General features: G+C 46.8%; 1 protein-coding gene across 1 annotated transcript in view; it reads right to left on the bottom strand.

Annotated features, from left to right (window-relative positions):
- The window catches only part of Plxna2 (plexin A2), a 203092-nt gene that overhangs the window by 46831 nt on the left and 129539 nt on the right, over positions 1 to 26722 (bottom strand). The window contains exons 5-12 of the mRNA XM_026387404.2: positions 24794 to 24894; positions 21357 to 21480; positions 19547 to 19700; positions 18843 to 18939; positions 15588 to 15702; positions 7285 to 7485; positions 5494 to 5590; positions 2240 to 2430 (exon numbers count right to left, since the gene is read on the bottom strand). Of these exons, the coding sequence (XP_026243189.1) occupies positions 2240 to 2430; positions 5494 to 5590; positions 7285 to 7485; positions 15588 to 15702; positions 18843 to 18939; positions 19547 to 19700; positions 21357 to 21480; positions 24794 to 24894 (1080 nt within the window). The remainder of the gene's footprint in view (positions 1 to 2239; positions 2431 to 5493; positions 5591 to 7284; positions 7486 to 15587; positions 15703 to 18842; positions 18940 to 19546; positions 19701 to 21356; positions 21481 to 24793; positions 24895 to 26722) is intronic.

Here is a 26722-nt window from a genome sequence, read left to right as displayed (position 1 = left end):
GTTAAACAAAATGACTTTTACAAGAAGAGGAGAGTCAGGTGGCGGGTAGGAGATACAGAACGAAGGAAAATATGACAGATAATAGTGAATAAATTGTTCTGGGCCTGGATTCTTTCTCCCACAAATCCTGTCCAGAGTGATGGGCCCTGAGTGGCTTGGAACACAGCATGGATTTGTCTCTTCCCAGAGATGCTTTTTTCATTTCTCAACAGCCTCAACATGAAAATCACCAACAGGAGTCTTAGGGCCTCCGACTCCTGCTGATATGTTCACTGGGAAAAATCAATTACAGCCTAATTACCTCAGGGGGTTAATTAGCCTCCTGTAACTTGGGTGTCCACTGTGAACAGGAGCAGCCTGTCAGTCCTCGGTCAGTGAGCAGGGGTGGCTGAGCCAGAGGCTCCCCCAGGGAACAGCCTGCCTCAGGGCTGGGAAGGGGCCCCAGCCAGTCTGGGAGAGGAGCAGACAGACAACTGACCCGGGGCAGTCACCAGGGCTGGCAGAGGTGTGGTGCCACTAATTTAAGCTCCTCTCCACCACAGGTGCTGACGGGGCTGAGATGACAACTGCAGCAGAAGGAAGAATTACAGACCCGTGCAAGTTCTCAGGCCAGCAGTTGCCGGAAATCACTGGAATCAGGGAGAAGGCACGGAGCCCTGAGCAGCTCAGGAAACTGACTCTCTGAGGGCAGAGACCAGGCACCACCAGCAGCCCCCGCAAACACTCTTCCAGTAGCATCAAGACACAGGGGCCAGTCAGCAGTCACGGTCACTGGCCACATCTGAGAGTAAAATGGGATCAAAGCAGCCCACTCTGTGAGGGGCAGTGTGTACATCACGTAACCCCTTCCTACTCAGATGGACAAGGCCCAAGATGCAGTATCTCCCTCAGTACAGCACCGCCATGTGGATGGGTTGCATCTGTGAGGTCTATACCAGCTAGGAAAGACTTGGATATTAGGGAAGTGAAAATACTTCCCGTTTTATTGTGTTCTTTTTTTGGGGGGGGGATTAATTTGTAGAGAATTTGTAAATGATTTTATAATTAAATCTGAATTCAAATATTGTCCTTGCCATTTTATTCACTGTGTGAACTTGAGCATGTCACTCAACTTCTCTGAGCCTCATTTTCTTCATCAGCACCACGGAGGTGAGAATACTTACCTTCTGATATTGTTGTAAGGGTTAAATAATTAAATGCTAAGCCACATTGCTCCGGGTTCAAAGCATCTCTATATTAACATCATCCATTTAAACCCATCCTTGCAGTTTGCTTTTGTTTGTTTTTTAAACTGATCTGAATCTTTGAAATGCTCACAGGGGTGCTCCAGAAGGTTTTCAATTTTCAGTTGTAGGTAAGAACCAGAGCAGGTTTCTTTGGACAACAGGCAGGATGAGGCAGGAAAAGTACAGGGCATCAGCTCGGGGAAGATGGAGTCAAATAGCAGCCCCTCCCTTGCTTTTTTAAACCTGCAGACCACAGTGGTACCTGCCCAGGTCTTTGTTCCTAGTCACCATAAGGGAATGTGCAATTAGTTTCAAAGCACAAGTGACAGTCGTTGAATAGGGAGCTGTGAAGAGTGATGGGCACACAATGCAACTAAAGTTAAGCACAACTCTTCCTCTCCCAGGCCATTCAAAACCCGAGCAGCTGCATTTTCACTCCCATCATCTATTCATCTTCCTTTGCAATTTGCTATTTTGGAAACATCATCCCCCCCTCCCCCCATATAATTAATTACCTATTTCTTCCCATTAAAATCACAAACAAATGGGGACAGACACTAAACCCTGGGAAATGGCGCAGTGGATAATGTAGTGCTTTTCTTTTTTTCTCCCATGTCCAACTTTGCAACTCTGAGCTAATAGTAACTACTGAAATCAACATTTCTGCTGAGGATGAGCTAAACTTGCTTTGTGAAATATTCACCCACCATGGAACCAATTTCTTGGCTGTACCTGGGTCAGCCAGCCTGGCTGGGGCTACTGGGCTGGCTCTGTGTCCCTTGTGGTATGCAGGTGCACACAGATTTGCATATACACGCATGCATAGGCATAAGGACATGCTCCATACTCTTGTCATTTATGTCTGGACATGGACCATCCAGACACTTGAGAGGCTGTCTATGTCCCCAAATTAAATAAACTCAAATCTGACAATTTATCTAAAAAGGCTCAATTTGTACCTTTCCCCCACAATCCTGGTTGTCTCCTCCTGCTCTGAAAACTTAGGGACTTACCTCAGTGATTTGGGGGTTGGAGCACTTAACGTTGTGGCTGGACCAGTCCAGCCAGGGACTGGAGGGGCTGGTACAATGCTGGTGGAGGGTGCATCTGCGCTCGCCGCTGCACCAGCCACACTCGAACTTGCGGTCGGCCTTGAGGCAGAGCCCACAGCTCTCCCGCTGGGCTGCACACTTGTAGAGGTGCACTGTAAAGAGAGGGGGGCTGTCAAGATGGGATGCCAGAGGCAGCTCACCGTGTACCCTCTTCTTGAAAGCACGACAGACACCATCCCTAACCGTGGATAACACCCCATCATCATTGCAAGAATAATGGATGGGAAATTAATAATAAATTGAACCTCTTAGTAGTCATTTAAAGGCACTACAGAAAATAATATTATTTCAGAGTTTCTGGCTCAAGATTGAATCAGATCAGGGCTTTAATTGTGGCTTCCTGACTTCCGAGCAATGTGACAAAGTATTTAACCTCCCTGAACCTCATTTATCTATCTCTAACACAGAGATAATCATTGTTTTTTGGGAGGTTTGAATGAGATGTTGTATAGTAAGCGCTTAGCGCAGTGCCTGTGACATAGCTGATGTTCTATACATGCTTATTATCTTTTCTTTGAGCTCAAACTGTATTCTTTTGCTGCTGTCTTTCCTACTCACAGATGGCCCCTATTTTGAGAGGTAAGGGCTTATTTCCTCATTGCAGGTTAAAATGAAGCTCAAAGAGCAACGTAATGACTATTACAGCTTACTAAGCTTAGTGCCCCAAATGGGAGTCCTGAGGCTCCAGTTGGCTCTGCTGCTAGTTGGACATCCAGAGGAATCTTACCTTGTATGCTGGAGATTGTGTGGATCTGGGACAGGAGTCAGCCTGAGCTTAAAGAAAGGCTGGGTAGCTGGGGAGGTATTGCTGGTAAGGAAAGTGGGTGACAGAGTCCTGTTGTCAGCCCCTGTGGATGGACAGCATGTCCCAGAGAGGACAAACTGGCTCCTTCACAGGTCACATGTGCCATCTACAAGCCCGTTTTCTTTGCTTTTTGTCTCCTACTGACCAGCCAGTTAGTGAAAATGTGCTGTGTGAGTCTGGGGCTTAGTTTTTTTTTTCCTGCTAGGGTTTTGAACTCAGAGTCCCAAAAGAATTCTATAAAACCAGAGCAAAGCTGACCCTCTGTATTCACCAGTTCTGTATTTGTGGATTCAACCAACCATGGATTGAAAATATTTTAAAAAATGCATCTGCACTGAACATGTACAGACTTTTTATCTGATTGTTATTCCTTAAACATAGTGTATAACAACTATGAATAGCACACATTTACATTGTATGAGGTATTAGAAGTAAGCTAGATATTGCTGAAAGCATATAGGGACATGCACAAATCATGTGCAAACACTGTGCCATTTTATAGAAGAGACCTGAGAGGCCCCAGACTTTGATCTCAGCAGGGGGTCCTGAAACCAATCCAATGTGGAGATTGAAGGATGACTATACTCAGTCATTTTTCAACCCTTCTGGTCAAGCAGACATTAGCTTTTAGGATGGGCACTATGCCTCTGCTGGAGGTCAGGTACATGCCCTGGGAGAGAGGTACTTTTTATTCTTTCCTAGGTTCTCCCCCCATTCCTCTGGTCTGCCCAGCATTCCCTGGTCCGGGCTCAAGGACTATGTAAACATCCTTATGTCTATGGCTCCTTAAGGTAGAGGGCAGGAAATGGGAGTCTTAAAAAACAAGTACACACTGAGCATTTATAAATATGGACCACATGCTCTCCAGCCATGAACTTATTGGATCCTCACGATGACCCTATGCCATGGGCATCCCTTTCTCCATGGCAGAGGCAAGGACACTGGGGTGCAGAAAGGAGCTGTAATTGGCCCAAGTTCACACTGCTGCAAGTTCAAGTGCCAGCAGTTGAACCTTGGTTTGTTGGATTCTAGAACCTTAGTCCTTAGACACTGTGGCCTTATCCCCCCAACACCTGGGTGTACAGTCACCCTGACACCCAGGGTTCCAGGTACAAAAGCAATCTCTGGGATCTAGGCCTAGCTCCTCAGTAAAGAAAGAGTCTCCTATCTCTTAGTGGTGAGAAAATTTTGGCCTGGGAATGAGGAAAAATAGTATAAAAAATTCTCCCAGAATCAAGTTGCTCTCTCGCAGTCCAAGGAACATTTATTTTAAAGGCAGCAAAGAGGCAAATCCCCAGATGCTGAAATACTTATAGACCACACTCTACTGTGTCCTCAGGTTCCTTCCCAGGGGGTGACTCTCAGATGAAAACAGAGCCTGTGACAGCTTCAACTGCTTGAACTGAAGTAAGATACATTTCTCGTGGTGGGGAAAGGGGTTCAAATCCCACAGACAGCCGAGCAGCCGGTCTTCACTGCGATGTGGGTAGCTTGTGCGTGAGTTCTGAAATTAAACTGGCTTGGTACAGATCCTGGCTCTTGCTATCTAACTTGGCCCTTTTCTTCACCTGTTTGGATCTCACTTTCCTCATCTACAAAATGGGAACAAAAATAGTACATGCCTTTTGGAGTTGTGATGATTAAGAGAAATAATGACAAACAAATCACTTAATAATGATTTTTCCACTGAATGCTCAGCAAACTGGAGAGACTTTTACCATCCTTGACAACGCAGCTAGAATTTGGTATCTGTCACATTAAAGGAGGGGCCACTCTTGGCCCACGGAAAAAGCTCAACATATGTTTGTAGGTTGGTAAATGAAGGTGGCCCTCGTGCGGTACCCCCTCCTGCTCCAGTCCAGTCCCCTTCCTGAGCTTCTTTGGTCCAGATGTGGGCCTGGCTACACATGCTGGTCCCTCCCATCTGCCTCAGGACCAGGAGTGCAGCCTTAAAAACCTTCTTTGTGCAGTGACCGTAACCAGGGCCAAGGACAGAGAAACGAGAGCTGAGTGGAAACAATATCTCCATTTCCAGGGAAACTGGCGGGACGTTCCTGCCTGCTGTTCTCCTAGGTCAGGTTCCACAGACACTTCAAAGCCACCGGGAGCCAAAGAATAGCGTGGATGAGTTGGCAGCCGCCCGACGAATGCTCTGGTTGTAATAAAACAGGGCTCCCAACAGGACTCCTTTGATGGCTCCAAATGTTGCTTTAGGATCCTCTGAAGAGTTCCGCTGACAGAGGGAGTGTATTATTCAAGGCACAGCAGCCTGCTGGCTCTGATTCCTCCAGCCCCAGTCTTTCCCGGGGTCGTGAAAAGATCAAACCTCTACCCGGAAGTAGCTGCTTACCTTTCAAGTCCTGAGGGTTGTCAATGATGAAATTGCCATTCCACACGACGGCGAAGTCCACGGCCAGGTTGCTGATGTCCATCCCATCATACTGGTACTGGGGGGAGGGGGCAGAGGCACATGGCTCAAGAGGCTGTCTGTCATGAGGAGCCAGAGGCTCAGAGCTACCCTTCATCCTGCTCTAAGGAGCCCTAAAATGCCCTTTACCTGACTCCCCAATCATGAATGCCTCCAGGATCCCACCCCAAACTCCCAGCTGGGCATTCGGTGCCTTGCATAAGCTGATCCAAATGGACTTCTCCAATTTTCTTCTCTACTGCTTTCCTGCAGAAATCTTAGATCCACCTGTCTCCAAACACACCTGCCTAGCCCCCTCTCTGGGTCTTGGTTGAGTTTCTATCTCATAAGAAATGCCATCCTTTCCCCACAATCTCCATCCTTTAAACTCACCCTCATCATTCTCCCAGCCCAGCTCTGGTCCACCTTCCCCCGGCAACTTCTCCAATATCCCTGCCACCCCTCCCCAACCTCCCTGTCCCCTGGCATTGCTACTCTCCTCCAGGAACTGCTGTGCATCTTTTCACGCACAAGTCTAGTCTTTCTAGAAAGTCTGTGAATTCTTGGAGGTAAAGCCATCCCCTCTCACTACCCCCCAGAGAGGCGGAGCTTGGAATAGGGCTTGTGGTGACACTTGTGGACCAGCTGGCTGGCCAGGCCTGTGCTCGTCCTCTCTTTCTATACATGAGCCTTACTTTGGTCCATGGTCCACTAAGGAGAAGTGTCCAGAGCTTTCTGGACAGAGATCTCCTCTGCTCCCCCATGAAAGGTATCCAGCTATGGCTAACAGTCCACTTTCTCTCCTGCTAATCACACAAGGGACTTTGAGACCCTTCAGAAACAGCCCCTCTGGGTGGCCCAGCTCCCACCGCCACCTCTGAAGGAAACCTTTTGGCATCTCCTCTTGGGCTGCCCAGTCCTAGCCACTTAGCTCTAGAGGGCACGTCCCTGTCGGCCCTCTTGCCCCCGGCCCTTCCCGCTGCCTTCCTCCTTTGTTGAGTTCCATTTCTTTCTCATCCCACCTTCCCCTTGCGCTTGGCCGCCTTCCACCGATTACAAATTCTATCAAGCGCCTGTGACCCCGGAATCTGACAGCTCCCTGATAAGAGGCCCAGATTCTCTTTATCTCTCCCGGGCGAATTAGCTTCCCTCAACACCTTTGTCACGTCCCCATCTCCGAGCTGACCCCCCACAGTCAGACACAGGGAGTTGGCAGATAAAAAGATCTTCTCTGGGCTAGAATTATAATTAAACACCTCGGTGCTTTCTGTCCGCCATCCGGGGCTGGTTTAACCCTTGCGGATCTTGAAACGCGCTGCTTCCCCCTTCCTCTCCCCTCCCAACTCACTTCCTCTCCCCTCTTTTCTATTACCTTTGGGGTGATGCCCTCTGGTTTTGCATGTGGGCAAGGTGTGGGGGACAGGGTGGGGTGGAGCTGCTTCACGCTGGTTGGAGTTTCCACACAGGCAAAGGCAGGCTCTTTAAACTTCAGAAAGGGTACTGAGATCCCCCGCTTCTGTCCCCCATGAGGACAGTTCATTTCCTCTGACACCATTCATTTGATCTGCCCTGGCTGAGGGTCCAGGGTACCTGCACCTTCTTCTGTCCCCGGGGACATAGGGTCAGCTTGGGACCCTGGATGGTTCTAGAAGTTGGGAGCACCAGTCTGAGGGCTTGGCGCAGGTGGGAGAGAAAGTCCTGCTCCAGGCAGGGCCCCAGCTCGAGTCCTCTTACCGAACTATTCTGACACTGGACACTGGAGCTGTTGAAGCGCAGGGCAGGGACCCGGTGGATGGCCCCCTGGATGTTGAGAACACATTCGTAGCCTCGCTGGCCCGACTGAGGCTGGGGCAAGTTTCGAGCCTTAAGGGTGATGGGTTTCACCTCTCCGACCGGAATCAGAATCTCCTCCGTGGGCACCAGCTGGGGACAGTCCTGAAAGAGCAAGAAAAGGGGGTTCCATTTGTCCTCAGCTCATGCTTTCTTACTCACCTAAGGAAAGACAAGGTCAGAACCTGGAGGCTGAGAACCTGGTGAATCCAGGTGGGCTCCCCACGAGAAGGACATTACCTCACTTAAGAGGTGTGCGAGTCAGCAGGGAAAATGAGATCTCTCCTAGCTCCCGGGCTTTGATATTGTCATCACCATCCCACAAACTGTCCTGGGTCTGATGTGTGTGTTACAATTCAGGAATTAATTTGCAAGCACCAGTACGGCAAGCTGTGGATTTTATCTCCAGAGAAGCTGGATGAAAGAGCCTCTACGTGTCCCTGTCCCCAACTCCGGCACCCCACCTCTGGTTTCATCTGGTTCCCCAGCTCTGGCTCCTCTGCCCCTCACATGGTCAATGCCCGGGGCATCCTGTTATCAGCAGCTTCAGCTTCTCAGCTCCAGCTGAGCTGGGCTTTCCAGGAGGTGGATCAGGCTCTCCCAGCAATGCTCTAAATACTTGCTCTGGCTTTTTATCTTATTTCATTACCAAGCCCTGCATGAATGCCATGTTCCTTTAGAAAACAAAACCCAGACAAGAAAGTCATGGTAGGGAGGGGCTGTGGGAAGGACCATGAGAGAGAAGGTGAGAAAGAGATTGATTTTCTTCAGTTCTAAGTCTGGATGCTGCTTTGCTCTCTCAGAGGTCAAATGTCATCGCCTAACAGCTCTGATCTCCTCCTTCCCCCCACCCCAGGAAAGATCTGAGCCCAGTAGCCCCTGGCAATGAGGATGTAGAAACCTTCTCCATGAAGAATCATTTCCTATCTCCAGGGTTCAACTGGAGGAATTCTTGCAGGAGGCTCCACTTCCCTTGGATGTTTGTACCTGGGGAGAGCTTTTGAGAATGTTATGGGGGGGTCCCAATACTATAAGCCCTGCAGAGGAGGTGCTACTGGTACTAAATGACCCAGAATCAAGATTGCTAGATTTCCTGCAAGGTGTGGACAGTCTGAAATAGTAAGAGAGATAAGAGATTGTCCCTTTTGGGATGACAGAGGTGAGCCTCAATAAGAAGCCTAATATAACTCAGGTAACGTTAAGCAATGGCACAGCCTCGCTGGTCAGCCTGTTACTTATGGGGCAGATTTAGGCAGTCACTTCTTTTCTGTAGATCCCAGTTGCAGGCGTGACATGCCTGTTGGCCTCTTAACCCCACAATCTTGCATGCCATATTCTGACCATACAAAATGAACAGCTAGTTCTGATGTGCCATCTCCCTTGCTGGATTTTTTTTTTCTCCTGGACTTTTTTGAACATGCTTTTCTCTCTCCCAAACTCTAACACTCACTTACTGGGCTGTGAATTTCTTGAGGATTAGGTGGTGGTATATTCCAGCCCACATACCCATTTCTTCATTTCAGTGCCTGAAGTGTAATAGACACTGGTCACTGTTTGTGGGTGTGTGAATATAAAGAAGAAAATAAAGCAACGGATAAAAAGATCTTGAAGTTTCTTTATAGTTCCAACTTTTCACATTTGTTGGAGATGAGGGTAAAACTCTTCTTTCTAGACATTAAGACACTTGAAGAGAAGTTTGATTCCCAAGAACTGGGGTTGGAAACTGCCCTGGTTTCTGGAGTCTTCGATGATCTAACCAGCACGTCTGAATCTACTAAGGCATCTCGAGGAACCACGAAGAACTGGATCCAGGGGAAATTTCCCATGGGAATCTGCCTAGGAGGGCTTGGATGGACCTCCAGGATCACTGGTGCCATCCCTTGCCTGTCAGCCAACCACACGTGAGGACTCCAGGCAGGCAGAGTCTCCACGAGGGACAGGATCACACGGCAGTGCCAGAACAGATGGGCCCGTTCAGGAGCCAGTCACTCAGGCTGCCAACTCATAAACTTGCTCTTTACAGCACTTTTACTTTCATTCCCTGCGGGCACTCTTGACAGAGTCTTTCATATATTTATAGCCAAGGGAAAAAAAAAAAAGAATACCTCTTTAGGGAAGCCCAGGCATCTCAAGGAAAAGGAGATGCCATGTCCTGTTAGTGGCTAAAAATCAACATCAAATTTAATAAGTTAGACTCTTAATTTAGGATAGAAATAAAGCTGAGGTATAATGCTGTGTGTGTGTGTGTGTGTGTGTGTGTGTGTGTGTGTGTGGAGAGAGAGAGAGAGAGAGAGAGAGAGAGAATAGATTTTCAGATTCTGAACCTGTTGGTATACTGTAAAAGATGAGCAGTTTTTTTCTCATCTCTAATGAGCTCAGAGAACAAATTCAAATTTCAGTAGCAGGGTCCTAAAGATGTACTTTTGGAGCTGTGATGTCTCCAGTAAGTAAACAATATTGTAGAATCCTTTTAACTCTGATCTCTCTCTCTCTCTTCTCTCTCTCTCTCTCTCTCTCTCTCTCTCTCTCTCTCTCTCTCTCTCTCACACACACACACACACACACACACAAGAAAAAACAAAACAAATCAAAAACCCACAATGGGCCCTAGAGTCCATGGATTCTGCCAATTGAGGATCAAAAATATTTGAAAAGAAATCACATCTGTACTAAATATGTACAGACCTTTTTCTTGTCACCATTCCCTAAACAATACAGTATAACCACTATTCACACAGACTTGCATTGTATTGGTTATTATAAAGAACGTAGAGATGATTTAAAGTATTTGAGAGGATGTTCATAGGTTACATTCAAGTACCATGTAAAGGACTCAAGCCTTTGGCATTTTTGTATTGACAAAGGTCCTGGAACCAATCCCCCATGGATGATTGTCTCTCTCTCTTTCTCTCTCTCTCTCTCTCTCTCTCTCTCTCTCTCTCTCTCTCTCTCACACACACACACACACACACACACACACACACACACACACACACCTTTTTGTCTGGGCTAAGTCCAGCTGGAGAAGCATGAGTAGAATTTATGAGTACTATTCTGAGTCTTTTAAAAAGAAATTCTAGAATTTTAGACACCCTCCCACAACCTGTGGCTTTAGGCCTTTTGCAACTAGACTTAGGAATAATGATTAGGGTCTTCCCAAATGTCCAAATCTGCTACAGGATTGCCCCCCACCCCATAGGTTAAAAAAAAAGCCATAGCTTTGTTTATTTGACTCTTGCTCTTAGGTTAAATGGAATAGGATGATTCTATCCCTTCTCTAGAGCAAAGGAAAGAAGTGATTGGAGTCCCAAGTACACTCTCTACATCTTGGACAACAGATGAGATTCAGACCTTCTGGGTTGTGGATGGTTCTGGGGAGACTCAATGAACTGACAGTGTGACTTGGGTGGCAATGGCAGTACTGAGGCTGCAGGCAGGTGCAGGAGGGCCTGCACCTTGGAAAGTTGTCAAGTTGCTGGAACTTCAATACATCTGGAGTTTGAGGAAAATGATGGATATAATAAAGCCACTTCCAAACCATTTGCTTCTGTGTGTGTGTGTGCACACACACACCTCTCTCTCTCTCTCTCTCTCTCTCTCTCTCTCTCTCACACACACACACACACACACACACACACACACACAGAGTTTTTATCTTAAGGACAAAAAGGCAAATAATCATAAATGCTTTTTCTGCAGAATTTTAAGACTGTTATGAATATTCTTAAAATACTGATTGCTCCTGCCACTCCTCACAGTCTTCTGGGTGACATCTTCAGGTCATCCTATTCCTCCTCTGTCTGCAGGCCAGCTGGAGCCGAGTCGCCTCCTCAAGACAGCCAGCTTAGTTTAAGTCAAAATGAACAGACGTCCTGTTTGGGATGATCCTAGAGCTGGGCAGCAGGGGGTTGGGGACAGGGAAGAGGAAATACAACTGTAGGGAGGGCAGGAGGGCCAGGGCCTGGCGTAGAGCCCTGGGAGTCTTGGGGCCCTGTTGCCTCTTCTGTCTGGTTGTGCTCTACCAGGTTCCCGTGCTGGGGACCCGTTAGCCTTTCGAAACAACTTCTCCCATGTGGAAATGGCATTATCTTCACCCACTGGACTTCAAAGAGAGAGAGCAGCCGGCATCCTGGGAAGCTAATCGGATTTATTTGGTTCTATCTTTCCCCTGGGACGGGACGTAAAGAAGATATTTATGTATCTACATCTCACTAGGCCTGGTTTAGCCATGGAGGAAGATGAGCTTTCAAAGCTGAAAGCCATACATACTCCTGTGCACTCCCGCTTGCTAACACCCTGTCATAGTCTGATCCGGCCCAGGGAGGTAGAGATTTGGGAGCCCCATCAGAAATCTGCTGGTCTCTGAGTGCTAGTAAAGTCTGGTTTGTTACCTTAAAAGGGCTCAAGGGATGGTTCAATTGAAATTCAGTTTCCTCAAATCTAAAATAGTGCCAATAATACCTGACAATCCTAGATTACATGAAAGAGGGATATGAAAGTATGGGGTAAGTGGTAATGAGCTGGATGAACACTCATTGTTAAATATTATTACTGCAAATCTCTCTCTCTCTCTCTCTCTCTCTCTCTCTCTCTCTCTGTGTGTGTGTGTGTGTGTGTATGTATGTGTGTATATATACGCAGAATCTGAGGACATCAACTTATTCAAGGCCAGCATGGACATTGGAATCCTTATGTCTGCATTTATTTGATGATAATAGGAAAATTATTGTACTTATCTAAGTTTCAGTTTATCTGTAATAGAATCTCCACCATACAGTAGTCAAGATTAAATAAGATTTATATATGTATATATATATATATGTGTGTGTGTGTGTGTGTGTGTGTGTGTGTGTATCTATCTATATATAGTGCTGCATATATAATAAGCACTCAATAGATGTCAACTTCTAAAACTTTCCTTTTTGAACTGTAGACTCTACAGCACAGCTGTTCTTCATCATCAGGCTTAAGCATGGAGTTGGCCCAGCAGTCCTCTGGAAAGATGTGGGCAAACCCACCTCATATGCTGGCTGTCCTTTTATCTGAAAGTGGCATGGCCAACCCATCTTCATGGGAAATTTCTCCATCTGTAGAGATGGATTTGTGCAGGTCCAGCCATACTCTCTGAACCCTCATGACCAACAGCAAGGGCCAGATTGAAGTCACACCTGCAAGGGTAGCTGTGGCCATGGAGACCAACACACTCAAGCCTGATTTTCTGCAGAAAACAAACTGTGCTACTTTTTTGGATGCCTGAGTTCTCCGTAGCCTTGGGCAAAAATCACTAAATTTTTGGCATCTTGGTTACTACAGATGTCAAATATGAATTATGTGAATCTGCAGGGTTGTTTCAGAATCAACTGAAACACCGTATGTCAGGGGTTCTCAATCTTTAGCCTCATTTGGGATGGGGTCCAAGAATTTGAATTTCTTACACATTTGTGGGTGATGTTGACGGAGCACACCCTGGTTGGCACACATTGAGAACTTCGGCCACATGTGCAAAAACTATAAATGTGAGATGCATTAAAGTTGCTACATTACTCAATGAAGCCAATCAGTTATATATTATCTCTAGGAAGTCGACAGACATAAAATTTTGATTCAAAGTTTAGGTCAGGGGCTTACTAGAAGGATAAAAGAGATATTCTAGGAACCCCAAAAAGACACCTAAGAGATTTCCAGTCTCAAAACAACATAAACACACAGATGGCACTCCTCATAGAGCCAGGAAAACCTTACCCAAGCTGGCCATGGGTGTTTTTGCTGTTCTTCAAATTTTCAGGAATAGGGGTCCCCTAAAATGGAACTTTGGTTCGAATAGAGCAGGGCCTCAGAGCTATTTTCTGGGCAGGGGGGTGTGATAGGTTGTGGCTGAGAGCTAAAGTAGTATTTTCAGAAGCCAAGGAAGTGACCCTGTAACCTTGCAGGCTAGCTGCACCCTATTTGGGAGCTGGATAGAGTCTGGGTTTTCATCACAGCCCTCCAGAGAGTTACTCCCTGGGCCTGCCTGGGGCCACAAACCTGAGGCTAAGAGAGCAGGCGACCACCCAGCCCCGCTCAGGCTGATGGGGGGGAGGCAAGGGTATGGCTCTTCTTGAGGCTGAAAGGAGATAGGAAGTCTCTGGATTGGGCCTCAGGGTTCTTTTAGTATTAACTTAATACCGAGTTGCAGAGAGGCAACAGCTTTTTTCCAACCCGCTCTCTGGAATGTCCAGGCCTCTCATCTGTGGCTGACAGGGAGCTGTGTTTCAGTGGCTTCTACACAGTGTGAAGGAGGCCCGGCCTGCTTCCAATTAGCCTTCTGGGGCTCAGCCCTCGGGCCTCTACGTACATCCCGGCTGAGTTTATTTGTCTTGCTCCATGTGACACCCTGCCTGCCCTCACTCCAGCTGCAGGTCGAGATCAGGCTTGGCTTTGGGTTTCTTTCTGCCTGAGGGGGCGGCCCCAGTAGAAAGTGGGGCAGCTGCTCCTTCTTGTCTAAATCTCTCCTTCACCCTCTTTCTGGGTTCTGAGTTCCTCCTCCTCCTATTTAATTAAGTAACTTAGAAGTTTTGAGTGGCCAAAGGCCAGTTTCTAAGACCAATGACCTCCCATCTTCTACTGCCCAACCTGCACCTCTGACCAGGCCCTCTGCAACTTGTTTTCTTCAGTTATTCTTCTATGGGCTCCCTAGCTGCACCCACCACCCCATACCTTCAGCTCTCAGGCCCTTTTCTCTGAGTAAGAAGGCTGGTTCAGACCTCTGCAAAGTTCCAGGGCTGTGATTAATTTCCAGTGTTCACTAAGACCAGTGTCGTGATTTCAGGCCAGCTGCATCCCAGCACACCAACTGGCAAGGGAAATCCTTTTTGGATCATTCCCAGGGTAACTACGTGCCTGATTCTATCCTTTGGAGGCAACTGTGGACGGGTCTGCCTTCAATGTTCCCATTAGGGACCATCTATGTCTGTCCCTTTTAAGATAGACAAATTCCATTTTTTTCCTGACTGAATATAACACATGTTGTTTCAGAAACTAAAAAGAGCTCAAGGCCATGGGTGCGTGTCTCAGAAACCTTTCAAGGTCTACTTTCTTATGTTTACTCATGAAAGCTACCGGCACAGCTGTTGAGATGAGGAGATACAAGAGACCCCGTTTCTGGAAGTCTTAGACAAGCAGACCCAATGTTCATCAATGGGACTTGGGTACAGAAGTGACTAGTTTATCCATGTGTTCCACACACTCATTCTACTCATATTCACTTAAGAAGATACTAAGGATATAAAGATAAGCTGTGATCCTTGCCTTTAAGGAGACTGTAGTCTACTGGAGAAAAATATCTGTGCAGAAAGGTTCAGTAATAGATGAAAATGTACACTGTCACCTATAAATAGTTGCGGAATTCTAAATGGTAGAACAAGAGAGAAACTTGTGTATATGCACTTGGGCATATATATGAATACATAAGGTCTCTATAGTTCTTCAAACTCAACTGGTCACCCATGGCTAAAAGTACCAAAAAGGGAAATTGACCCAGTAGCCTTCATCATCCTGAGGTATGCTGGGGACATATAAGAAAGAGTCAACATCAATGAGTAATCATGAAATGGAATAGTCACTGGAAGATAAGCAGTGTGATATTTCACTGTGTTGATAAGAGAGATGGATCAGCCTTTAGAGATGGAGCTTCAGCTACATAATGAGATTGGACTTTTAGCAATGCCTGGTTCTTTCACCAGTTGAATTTTCTTCTCTTTCTATAAGGCCACCCACCCACCCAGACACACATCAAAGAATCATTGAATTTGAGAGTTGGATGAGAAGTTGGCATGAAAGAATGGTTGAGAGTGAATGTTCTATTGAACTCAGTTATGTCTACAGCCAAGCAAATGGCCAGACTCAAAGAATACATGCCATTCACTACCCTCTTCCAGATCACAGAGTCTGTTGGGTTGGATATGTTTCCTCTAAGCTTCTAAACTCAACCCCTGAATGCAGAGTTTGAGGAATCCTCTTGTTATGGCCTTTGCCTCTGGGGTCATTTGCTGACAGTTTCTCGAGCTTTATAACAACATGGCTTTTAAGCATGCAGAAGGACCACATCTAATCAAAGGACCAAATTGGGCCAGCACAAGAGATGATCAAGCCATCGGATTGACCATCTGAAAAGGAAGGGGCTATTCAGATTCTTTGGCACATCGCCATGCCAGGGTGAGCCTTTTTACCTCTGAAATGTTGATCCGGCCCTCTTGGAAGGAGCAGGTCGTGGGGTCATGAGTGCAGAGGTTGCGGTACTTGCACCAATGGCAGCGGAAGGCGCTGTTGACACAGGACAGGCACCTGCAAGGATGGAGACAAGAGGACAAGCCAGGGAGCCACAGGTCATGATAGAAGTCTGTTATCTTATATTTCAATTCTAGTTTTACTCTCAGGAGGGCAGATAACTGGAGCGTCCTCTAGTACCGAGAACTACGGATTCTTGAGCCAGGATGTTCATGAGACCAGAAAGAAACCAGGACTGGAGTAGAAATAATGCACTTAGAATTCAGCAGTGGGCTGTACCTTCCCCGGAGCGCATGTGAGAGCTACAAATATTTATAGGTGACAGTGTACATTTTCATATATTGCTAAACCTGGGGATGTGGTTCAGTGGGTAAGTTCCCCTCGGTTCAATCTCTGGTACACCCCCCAAAAAAGAGTAAATGTTACCAAACTAGTTTTTCTTTCTTTTTTTTTTTTTGTCCCATGATTGCTGGTAGTTAAACCTTTACCAAGATACCATTGTTTGTAAGACTGAGTAAAAAGAGCATAGAGGTAGAAATTGGACAGGTCTGATTATAGTTTTGCTTCTGCTGTTGCCACTGGGGTCACCCTAAGTAAGTCACTTAACTTTCTGAATTGGAGTTCCTTTATCTATCTGTAACAAAACATTCCCATCTACTCCACAGGGCTGTTTGGTAATCAAATAAGATAATGTACAGAAAATGGTTTTGAAAAGTACGATGCTAAATATGTTATTTTCAAGTGCTTAAATCACCTGTTATTTCAACCTCTTAAATAACATTTGAGAATCAACAATTGGTTCATAGCACCTCTGTTACAGGGCTCGGGGGAGTTAACAGGATTAAATGGTAAATTTGTCTCATACTCCTAATAATCCAGGGAGGAAGCATCAGAATAGGTGCATGACACACACCTTTCTTGCCAGAGTGAGCATTTATTTCCCCCTGATTTCATCTGGAGGCTGTGTATATTACTTTGTCTCTGTTTGTGTGATCAGACCATTATAATAGACATGCGTTTTCTAGAGGGGGATGGTCTTCCAAGCTCTCCTACTCTTGTTTTTCATAACTAGACTAATCTGGCTTGGACAGGACCAAGTCTGCAATCTGGCGCCACCTGGTGGGAGTCTGGGTACAACTGGGTGATTGGGCATCCATTGAGAGGTCGTGGGTTAATAGGCTCCAGTGTGTTAGGGGCATTCGCTTATCTAACTTCATCTTCCCCATGCTGATTATTTTTATTCTTTTATGTTTATGTCCAAAGTTATTTAGTTTCTGAGCTTAGGCCAATGCTATTTTGTGTACTCCCTGATTGATTGGTTTTTGATAATATCTTGCGATTCAGCAAGTAAATAACGAAAACAGACCAAGGACCAAAGGATGATGGTATCTATTTGGACTGTAGACCTGGATCTTCCACTGGCTAATAGTGTGACCATCATTGTATTCTCTGTGGGCCTCAGTTTACCATATTAAAAGGAAAGAAGTAAATTTGATTCTGTGACTTTGACCTGTGAATGACAGAGGTAGAGTGGGGCAAGATAGATAATATTTGGCAATAAAATCTTTGCTGTCAAGAAGATCTGTTTTTTTTTCCCCTGCTAAAATTTGCTGCCTGTGACAGCATCTTTGTTGCCATAGCAATCCATCATTGAAAGTGGTGACATCACACTAGATTGCCATGGAGATGAGGGTGCTCTCACAAACAATGGATTCTGTTACCACTGTGTTGTTTGTGAAGGAAGTTGAGAGGTTCTCTCTCCATGATGCTTGCATCTCCAAGGCGGACTTAGATGGGGTTGGAATGCAGTGGTTAGCGGGCTCTTGGGTCCTAATTTTAGCTTGCACCACTGTCTGCCCTACCCTGGTTCCTGCCTGCCATTTTTACCTCTTGTTCTTTCTTTTTCAGGGTTATCTATTGAGTCATCCCAATGGGGTTCAGATATGTCTCCTTTCCTGACTACTGAAAAGATGCTAGGACTCTAGAAAATTATTCTAATCATGAAAATCAAGATCAGAAAAGGGGAGACGAGGGAGGACTAGCTCATTTATCTATTTTATGGCTAAAGATTCTTTTAAGGCTTATCTGCAAACAGATCCTTTCCCCACCTTGATTGCTGAGCCCTTTGTGCCCACAACTTGAATCCTACGGACTCAGTGACCCTGGAATTATGTCTATTATATAGATCTCAGTGGTTCCTATTCTAGAAAATGGGAGGAATAACTCCATAAAAACTTCCAATTACTAGTGCCTTTGGCATGTTGATGGGCTTCACATCTTTCCCCTTGTTATTAGTCTTATGACAATCGACAATCATGTGGCCCTATTATAGAACCACATGTAGTTCCCTTTCTCTAAACTAAATAGTCTCAAAATGTCCAGCTTATGTGGGAATCTTCTGTGCTTTGGTTCTTCTTCCAGAGAAAATCAGAAGAAACCAAGCGTAGGTCTCTCTCTCTCCTGCACTCGTGACCTTGCTTTTTCTTGTGCAATACTCCCAGCTGCCTAAACAGTTGTGGGATCTCCTAGCTGGAAGGCACCAGTTGGTAGGCATTCAGCTGCTGGAGGGGGCTGGTGAGGTCAGGCTGTTGAGGCTCTGGAGATTGGTGTTTTGGTCTGTCTGGCTTCCCCGCCTTTTTTTTTTTTTTTTTTTAAGTTAAAGGATGAGTTTGGGACATGGTGGGCTTAAAGCCTCCACTGTTCCTACCTAGTCCAGCTCCTTCCTCTGTGTGCTGAGAGAGGCTGCTTCCCCCTTGCCCTGACCTCCTTTGTGGGTGCCTGAGTGCAGAGCTGAGTCCCCTTGCTCTGAGTCCCTCTTCATTTGCTTTTGGGGGACATGTCCAAACTCCATTCACTGTCAATCTCTATTTAGGAAACCAATGCAGTTGGCTTCAAGAAAGGACCTTTTCTTAAGGTTCTTGGGTCAAGGCTCTCTTTTTACCATTTTTAACTTTTTAACTTGAGGGTGGTATGGGGGAGAGTATGCTGGGATGGGGGCCAAGGAACACGGATTGAGATCAGGGATGGTGGAGTGTCACCAGACAGCATCCTCTGTCCAAGCCATATTCCAGACCCCCGAGGGATGCTGTGAAGTGACTACTATACAATTCCTGTCCTACAGGAGCTTAGAACCAAGGAAGGGAAACCCCATACCCATATCTAGACCAAAGGCCAGACTCCTCCTGAGAAGTGCTTACAGTTGGTGGGCGCTGCAGTTGTAAAACTTGAACTCGGTGCTGACAAATATCTTCCCCGTCTCCTTGGACCTCAGCTGTAGCTCCAGCCCAAACCAGTCTGGGGAAAAAGAAAAGAATGGGGTGTAGTGAAAACCTGGGGACCTGATGGACAGCCTGAGAGAGAGAGCAAATTGTTCAGCCCTCCAAGGGCTTTCTGAGAGTGCAGATGGTAGACGGAATGAACCTGCCTGTACCTTCTCCTGAGAGAATCCCTTTGGCTAGTTACCAGTCCATTCCTCAGACCCAGACCCAGGAGGGGAGTAGCAGAGTTCACAGAGCCCCTTGCCTTGGTTAAGCATGTTCAGTTACTGAAGTAATTTTAGAAATATTAGGCCAGAACCCCTCAAGCGTCCAGTTCTATAGAGATAACCCACTAAAAACCATTGACTGAAGCCACCCCCATTCCCAAAAGGGACAGGCAGTCTGCAGACTGTGCACAGAGTTAATCCATGTGGGAGCAAGCATTTTCTATCTTCCTGAATTTTGCTTGGGGACATGACAGTTTGCTTTCAAATTCAAACAAGTTGAATAAGACAATATTAGCATCTGGTATTTGAAGACTCAGTCAGACCACGACTTGTGACCCTCATCTCCGCCATGGTAGAATAGAACAGCCCCCCCAACACACACACACACATGTAGCTCTCCCAACAGACACTTCTTACCTTGATCCACAGGGATGACAGGGACATCTTTGGGCCCAGGGGAGACACAGATGACCTGGCTCCCGGACACCTGCCCCTCTACCTCCGTCAGGTTCCCAAAGGCACAGGCGATACCAGCGGAGAGATCAGGAGCATCACTCACAACCAGGCTGAGCTGTGGGAGGAACAAAGAGCTCAGAAGACGGGCTGCAAGCTCAGCCCTGCAGGGACCTATTGCTCCCCTTACCTCATCTCTAAAAGAAGGGCATTGGTCTAGGTGACCTTCCAGGTCTGTCACAGAACAATTACAGAAATGAATTGCTCATTGGTGTGTAGGATCTTTATTAATATTATTATTAATTGATTTTTTTCAATCTTATCGAGCATCAGAAAACACAGGGGTTTAGGGCCATTAGAGGGAAAGGCACCAAAATCCATCCCAGACCCTGATCAATTGGACAAGGAAATTAATTGCAAGACTCCATGGGACCTTGGAAGCGTGTCCTGAGCTGAAGTCTTCATCTACCAGGCCTTAATCTGGGCCCCTGGTAGAGTAGGTACGGCCAGTCTCGTGGTCTGCTAGGAGTGCACTAACTGGGGGGTTACAGCCGCTCTCCAACCTGGCTCTTACTCATTCAAAGGCTGCTTATCAGGCTGTGGGATTCCTAGAGTTTCTGCTCCTCTGTTCCTTCCCAGCCCTCTGCTCTTTGGTAGGTCCTGGAGTGGGGCAGGAAGTTCACAAGGAGCTCAGAGGACCCCAGAAGGGAGGCCACCAACAGCTTCATGGTGTCTGGGACCTAGGGGTTTCAATCATTTAGCCAGTGGTTTCCAGCCTTGTCAAGTTTGAGGACCCTCCTTTTAGTGGTAAAAATATCATAGATGTTCAGAAGAATTTCTTAATAGAAAATGAGAAAATGCTGCTCTCAGTTCAGGGCACTTCTCGATGAGTTTGTGCTCAGCGACAGTATATGTGCTCACCATGCTTGAATAGGTAAGAAGTGGCACTGGCTCCCAGGGTTCATGGTGAAAATACCCCTGTGGGGCTGCCTTCAAGTGGAGGGCCACAGGACAGGCCAGCTTCCCTTGGTCTCCCTACTAACACCTGGCAGCCGCTTCTCTAGTCACTATGGCTGTCCCCTGGCCTTGCCATGTGTCTGTGGGCCAGTGAATCTCTGCCCCAGTTTCATTTCCATGGGGCAAGAGACTTAGGTACAAACCCCTCTGCTGGTTCTCTTAGCTCCCTTGGAGCCTACACCTCCTGGTAGGGATGAATGAATCCAAATCTTGGAAGGCTCATTAACTAATTAACATTCGTGAATGCTCATAAAGATCTGCAGGATGAAAAAGCAGTCAAGGCTTGAGGACATGAACTATTTTGGGTTGTAACTTGGCAGGTGGTTCAGGGCTCTTCTATTCTTTTGAATACTCTCTTTAAGCACACACTGACTTCACATTGAGTCTTGGTCTCTGTCTTATCACCACCCTCACACCCCTCAACACAAAGGCAACTTGCAGATTTCTTGAGAGAGTGAAATACTGTCAACACAGCCCACACTAAAGAATGTGCCCTTTGGTATTGGATTGGTATTGTCACAGACGTTTGCCACTACACGCAAAATTTAGATTTACAAAAGAGATCAATGGGCAATAAATTTTCAGGGAAGATGACCCTTTACAATAAGAGTTACCCCTAGGTTTTCTGAAAAGTTTTTTCTCAGACATTTCAGGTGGGATCGATATTCAGATACTTGTGCAAGCCTTAAAGGAGCCCACCCACAAAGATGCGTGCCCCCCACCCTTCCTCCCTCTGCCTCCCTGCTAAGATACCTACCAGCCGGCTGTGCTCAGACACGGAGATGCTACTTGGATGTACTGCGAGGCTCATGCACCGGCTGATGCTGGCAGCAAATCGATTTGGTTCCCAGGCCCGCTGGCACTTGTCCCTGCGGGAGCACCTGACACAGACACAGATTCACAAGAGGTCAGGCCTCTGGGACCCTTGTGTTTGATGCCATTGTCCCCTGGTGAGAGGGGTTTGCTGCCCAGAGACTGGTGGCTTATCTGCTCCTGGTGACTTTCACTGTACTTCAGAGGACTTTAGTGACTTCCAGATGGTATTTATGGCATGCAGCTAAGGACAGACTAAGGGGAAGGAGCATTAATTCTCAATACAAGGGACACCATTTAGATATTTTTAAAAATCCCTTACCAGGACCATAGGAATGAGAGAGGGAGGGAAGTTTGGGGGAACTTAAGAAGTAGCTTAGCAATGGGCTATGAACTTGAACTCTGGAGCCAAGATTATGGGTCCTAACCCCAGACCTATTACCCTATAGCTGTGGCTCCTTGGGCAAGTGACTGATTCACTCTGTTCTAAGTTTCCTCAACTGTAAAAGGGTAAGAGTGGCAATACCTCATAGGGCTGGTGGAAGGATTAATAAGATAACGCTTAGAATATAGCTTGACACTTAGGAGCCATGTCAGGGTCAGTGCTTGTAATACCAATATTACTGATGATGATGATTAATATCATTATTCACCTCCAGAAGAATTTAGAAAATGAGACTGGGCCTAAGCTGTGTGGGACAATGTGCATATGATCCTGTGTGTGTGGATTGATGGCTCTTTAAATGGAGAGGTCATGTTTTATTCATTGAGATGTTCTACCTGTCACAGGGTATATTTTAAATAAATGTTTGTGTCCTGAAATAATGCCTCGAGACAGAGAGGCAGCAAGGAGCTGTGGCCAGGGTTGCCTCTGTCAGAAAGCTTGTGTGGCTATTTCTCTGGACATCTTCATCTTGGGCTCCAGGCTCCTCTGCCCACAGTAGCAGGTGGACGCAGTGATGCTCACAAGCAGGAGCTTCAGGCTGCCACCTGCTGTGTCCCATGGGGACACACTCCAGGGCTTGGTGTTGCTCCAAACCAAATAGCTCAGGGACACGACAAGATTCCAGGATCAAGCTGTGATTCCCACCCCAAATCCCCCCAAGCTCCTCCCCCTCTTCCTTTCCAGGCACATAATGGATCTAAATATGAATGCTGTCAAAGAAAAGAATTATTGAGGTTTAAGTGAATCCTTAAGATAGCTCTAAAGTGAGCTCTTGACTGGAGCCTTTATCTCATTGACTCACTGAAATGGCTCTTTTTTATCATACTATTTATGGCAACAGCCCTAACAGAGATAAATAGCCTGGGAGACAATAACACACTTGCAAGAGCAAGGCATACAGAAGAGACAGGAGGGTTTCCAATCCCCCTGGGCCCAGAGGCTCTTTAGCAATCTCCCTCAGCCCTCTGGCTCCATTAAAGAAGCCGGCCTGTGAGCCTGGGAGGTGGGGTCCTGTCTTTTCATCGTCTGGGCAGGCAAGAGAGTATTGCAGAAGGGTCTGTAAACATGAGAATGACCAGGTCATTCTCGACGTGTTCTTGGCAGGTGGAATTCTGGGTGTCCCGTAAGTAGGATTCTCTGAGGACAGGTAAGAAGTTTAGGGAGCAGAGGAAACTGTCCTAATGAGGCTCAGTCATTCAAGGAGACACAACTGTCGTGTACCAGGAGGATAATGGCGTGACATGGGGCAGCTGGAAGACTTGGGCATTGTTGACCCAACCATGGGTGGTGGTACAAGTTGGGGAAAGCAGATGTGCTTGCTGTTGACTAAATGAGCATCTCCGATCTATAATTCTGCATGATGTTCTACATGTGAGAAGTGTCAGAGGCAGGTTGGGAAGGGGCCAGGAGTTGGAGATACAGCTGGTCATGGCCCCTGCAGAGCCACGGGGCATGTAGCCCAGAGCTGCAGGTAGACTGTACTACTGTCTCCTTCCTTCCTTCCTTCCTTCCTTCCTTCCTTCCTTCCTTCCTTCCTTCCTCCCTCCCTCCCTCCCTCCCTTATTTCTATAGCACTGGGGATTAAAACCTGGGCCTCGCACATGGCTAGGCAAGTACTCTAACTGGGAGTTCATTTTGTAGCAGGGTCTCATTAAGCTGCCCAGGCTGGCCTTGAACTTGTAATCCTCCTGCCTTAGCCTCTCAAGTAACTGGAATTACAGACATGTGCCACTGCACCCAGCTTTGTTAGGTTCATCAGAGAAACACATTCTCTTCCAGAGAGACCCTGCTGAAGGGAGCCCAAATTTACTCCCTTTGCCAGTCCTGGGGTGCAGATTGGGTGGCCTCGGCATCTTTACCATATGTCTGATCTACCTGGAGACTAGCTGTCTGGGTTTTGCTAAGAGTATTTTTACAAAACTTTCTGTGGCATCTTGTCCCTCCAAAACCCAAGTAGGGAACCCAGTGTTCATGGAAACAAATCCAGTCCAGATTTTGCATCTGTGAAGCGCCAGCCTCTCTCCCTCCCTCCCAGCTCTCCCAACACCTGCTGCAGAGGCTGCAAGCCAAGAGCTATTGTCCAGGACCCTGAACTCTGGCCCTCCGCCTCCGCCTCCACCCCAAACCCAGCACATTTCATGGAGATGCTTCGCTGGCTGGCCCTGAGCCATGGAGTTTCCAGCTCCATTGGGCAACAGAATTCCTAGCCAGCTCCCGCCTTTCGGGTTTTCACCCTTTTCTCTCCCTCTGGGGCTCTTCGAATTAGGAAGTTTAAGTGTGATTTTGCATTTCTATTGAGCTGGTATTCAATGGCGGGGATGTATCTGAATAGGGATAAGAGGCCAGTTGGAGTGAGATGCGGACTTCTTGGAATCATGAAATAATGAGGCCAGAAGGGTCCTCCCAAGGGTAAAGCATCCATAATAGTTATTTTGATTTGTGTAGCCTCTCCTGGGCTTCCTTATTTCCAAAGCACTTATTATTTCATTTAGTTGTAACAATTCACCTGTGAAACAGGCATTTTTCCTATTTAGCAACAGGGAAATGGAGGCCTAGAGTTGTCAGAGGACCCATCCAGGGTCACATGGCAGCTAGCTGGAGAGCAAACGTCCCAACTCCAGTGCGGCAACTTTGGCATGTCCTGCAAGCCCTAAGGCCTGGAGATTATTCCACAACTTCCCTGTGAGTTCTCTAATGATACAAGGATACCACCACATCACTCCAACATGGCCGAGAGGGCAAGACAGAGAGGCAAATGCACTACACACAGATAGAAGTCCCCTCTCCCTGCCTCCCACCTCTGCATTCACCTTTAGAATTACTCCTCATAAGAGGGAAATTCCTCCTTTCTGCAAATTGCTGACCCATACCATCATTCTAGGAAACCCCCCTATCTTCTGCATGCCAGCTCCTCTTCCAGAACATTCCCAACTTACATGTTGTGCAGAGTGCACCAGCCACAGTGAGGATCCCCGGAGCTCAGGCACTCCCCACAAGTTGTGTACTGTTCACATGACTCCACAGGGACCCTGGTGACCTGGTGGGGAGAGGAAAGGGAGCACAGGGAGGTCAGGTTGTGACAATTTGAGAATTGTGTTCAGACTCACCTATATCCAGGCACTCTGCCCTAACATGTCCCATAAGAAGGTGACACTGGTGGCAAATCAGTGACCTTGATGTTTTCATGTCTTTTCTGGCTAGGTCAGGTAGAGCTAAGCAGAATGCGTGGCAGTCCCAAGATTTCTTGACTTTGCTAGAGGTAAAAGAAAACTCCCCAACCTATTGCTGCCTGCCTCCGACATCCTCCCTAGAGCTGGGCAAACACGGGCAAGTGCTAAAAATGGTTAACTCTGCTGAAAGGCTATTGAGTGGCACAAACTCATCTCTGAAGAGCTTTCAGCTGGGCTTGGGCTGAGACATCCTGCCTGCACAGAACACATTTTAAAAGGGAGAGAAGGAGAAACTTTTCCCATCAAATAATATTCATAGTATGGCACAGGCTCTTTACAGCCAACCAAACATACCACCTGGATCCAATTATCCCATTCTCTGATGGCTGCATTCAGTTTCCCTAGTAAATCTCCCATCCTTTCAAAAGTCTGGCTAAATGGGAACCTCCACAGAGAAGAGCTGCTTGTCTGATTCTGTCTTGCCTGGAAAGTGGGGATTTGCAGATCGATCAAGTCCCTGCCCCCAGAAAGGACAGCCCTTAGAAACTCCTCCTGGCTTTCTGGTGAGGCCCTGTAGGGATGTGAGCTGGACATCACTTTCTCCCACCTGTTTAACATGTGTGTAAAGATCAGGCAATGGGTCAGGGGACTGAAGTCTTCCATTTGATGTGTCCTAGGTTTCTGTTGCTGGCTGGGGCAGAAGGCTGTTGGGCTGCAAAAACATTAGTTGGACTGACAATGGGTTCTCATTTGCTAGGGCATAGAGGTCCCCCACCAACTGGATGTGTAAGCTCAGGTGAAAATAAACTGTGGTCCAGCTTTTGGCAGCAGGATGAAGGCTATGATGAAGATAATTTCACAGCATCATCCTCTTGGGAAGTTCAGGATGGACCCCAACACTATTCATTCAGCTAAGGTTTCTCAGATGTCCACTCTGGTGCTAAGCAATAAAGAAACCACAGCAAACTACATGCAGATTCTGCCCTCGTGGAGCTCCACAGTCAGGGGGACTTGGTAATTACCAAATGAGAGTTGCTTCACATTGTGCCGAGTGTTTGTAATACAGGATGGGTTTGATTGCAGGGGACCTTGGGAGCTTAGAGTAGTAGGGTCACTGAGGACAACCTGTCAGGAGGAAGAGACCAGGGGGTGGAAGGGTGAGTCTTGAAGTATAAGAATGAGCCAGATGCAGGGACTTGGAAGTCCAATTCAGCAGAGGGATCATAATGAGCAAAGGAGGCAGAGACAAGTTCAGTGTAACTGAATGGAAGGTGTCCACTGGGTGGGCAGAGACCAGCCTGCCTTTACTCTGTTGTGCCCTACTTGTCTTTAGTATATCCTAACACTTAACATTCCACAACACAAGGCTTTTCTGTAAATGAGTGTCATGATTGGCCTTAAACATCCCTAACCTGCCCTCAATAATAATAATAATAATAATAATAATAATAATAATACACATGAAATGCTGAGAGGACAAGTGTAAAATCTTGCAAACTGACTTATAAAATGGATACTCTAAGTGTAGATCGGGGATAGCTGGTTTAAACATCTCTGCATGATATACACTTGAGTTGCCTCTAAATCCAATATGCCCTGCCAGGGTGAGAACTAACATTGCTAATTTGATCATGGGCTACCCAAATCCACATAGTGTCAGACCCAAGAGGGGCTGACACACTGGGGAGTTATGAG

The sequence above is a fragment of the Urocitellus parryii genome, chromosome 9 (genome assembly GCF_045843805.1).
Source record: "Urocitellus parryii isolate mUroPar1 chromosome 9, mUroPar1.hap1, whole genome shotgun sequence".
Lineage (NCBI taxonomy): Eukaryota > Metazoa > Chordata > Mammalia > Rodentia > Sciuridae > Urocitellus > Urocitellus parryii.
The sequence above is the reverse complement of the archived record's forward strand: the minus strand, read 5'-3'. Positions and strand labels throughout refer to the sequence as shown.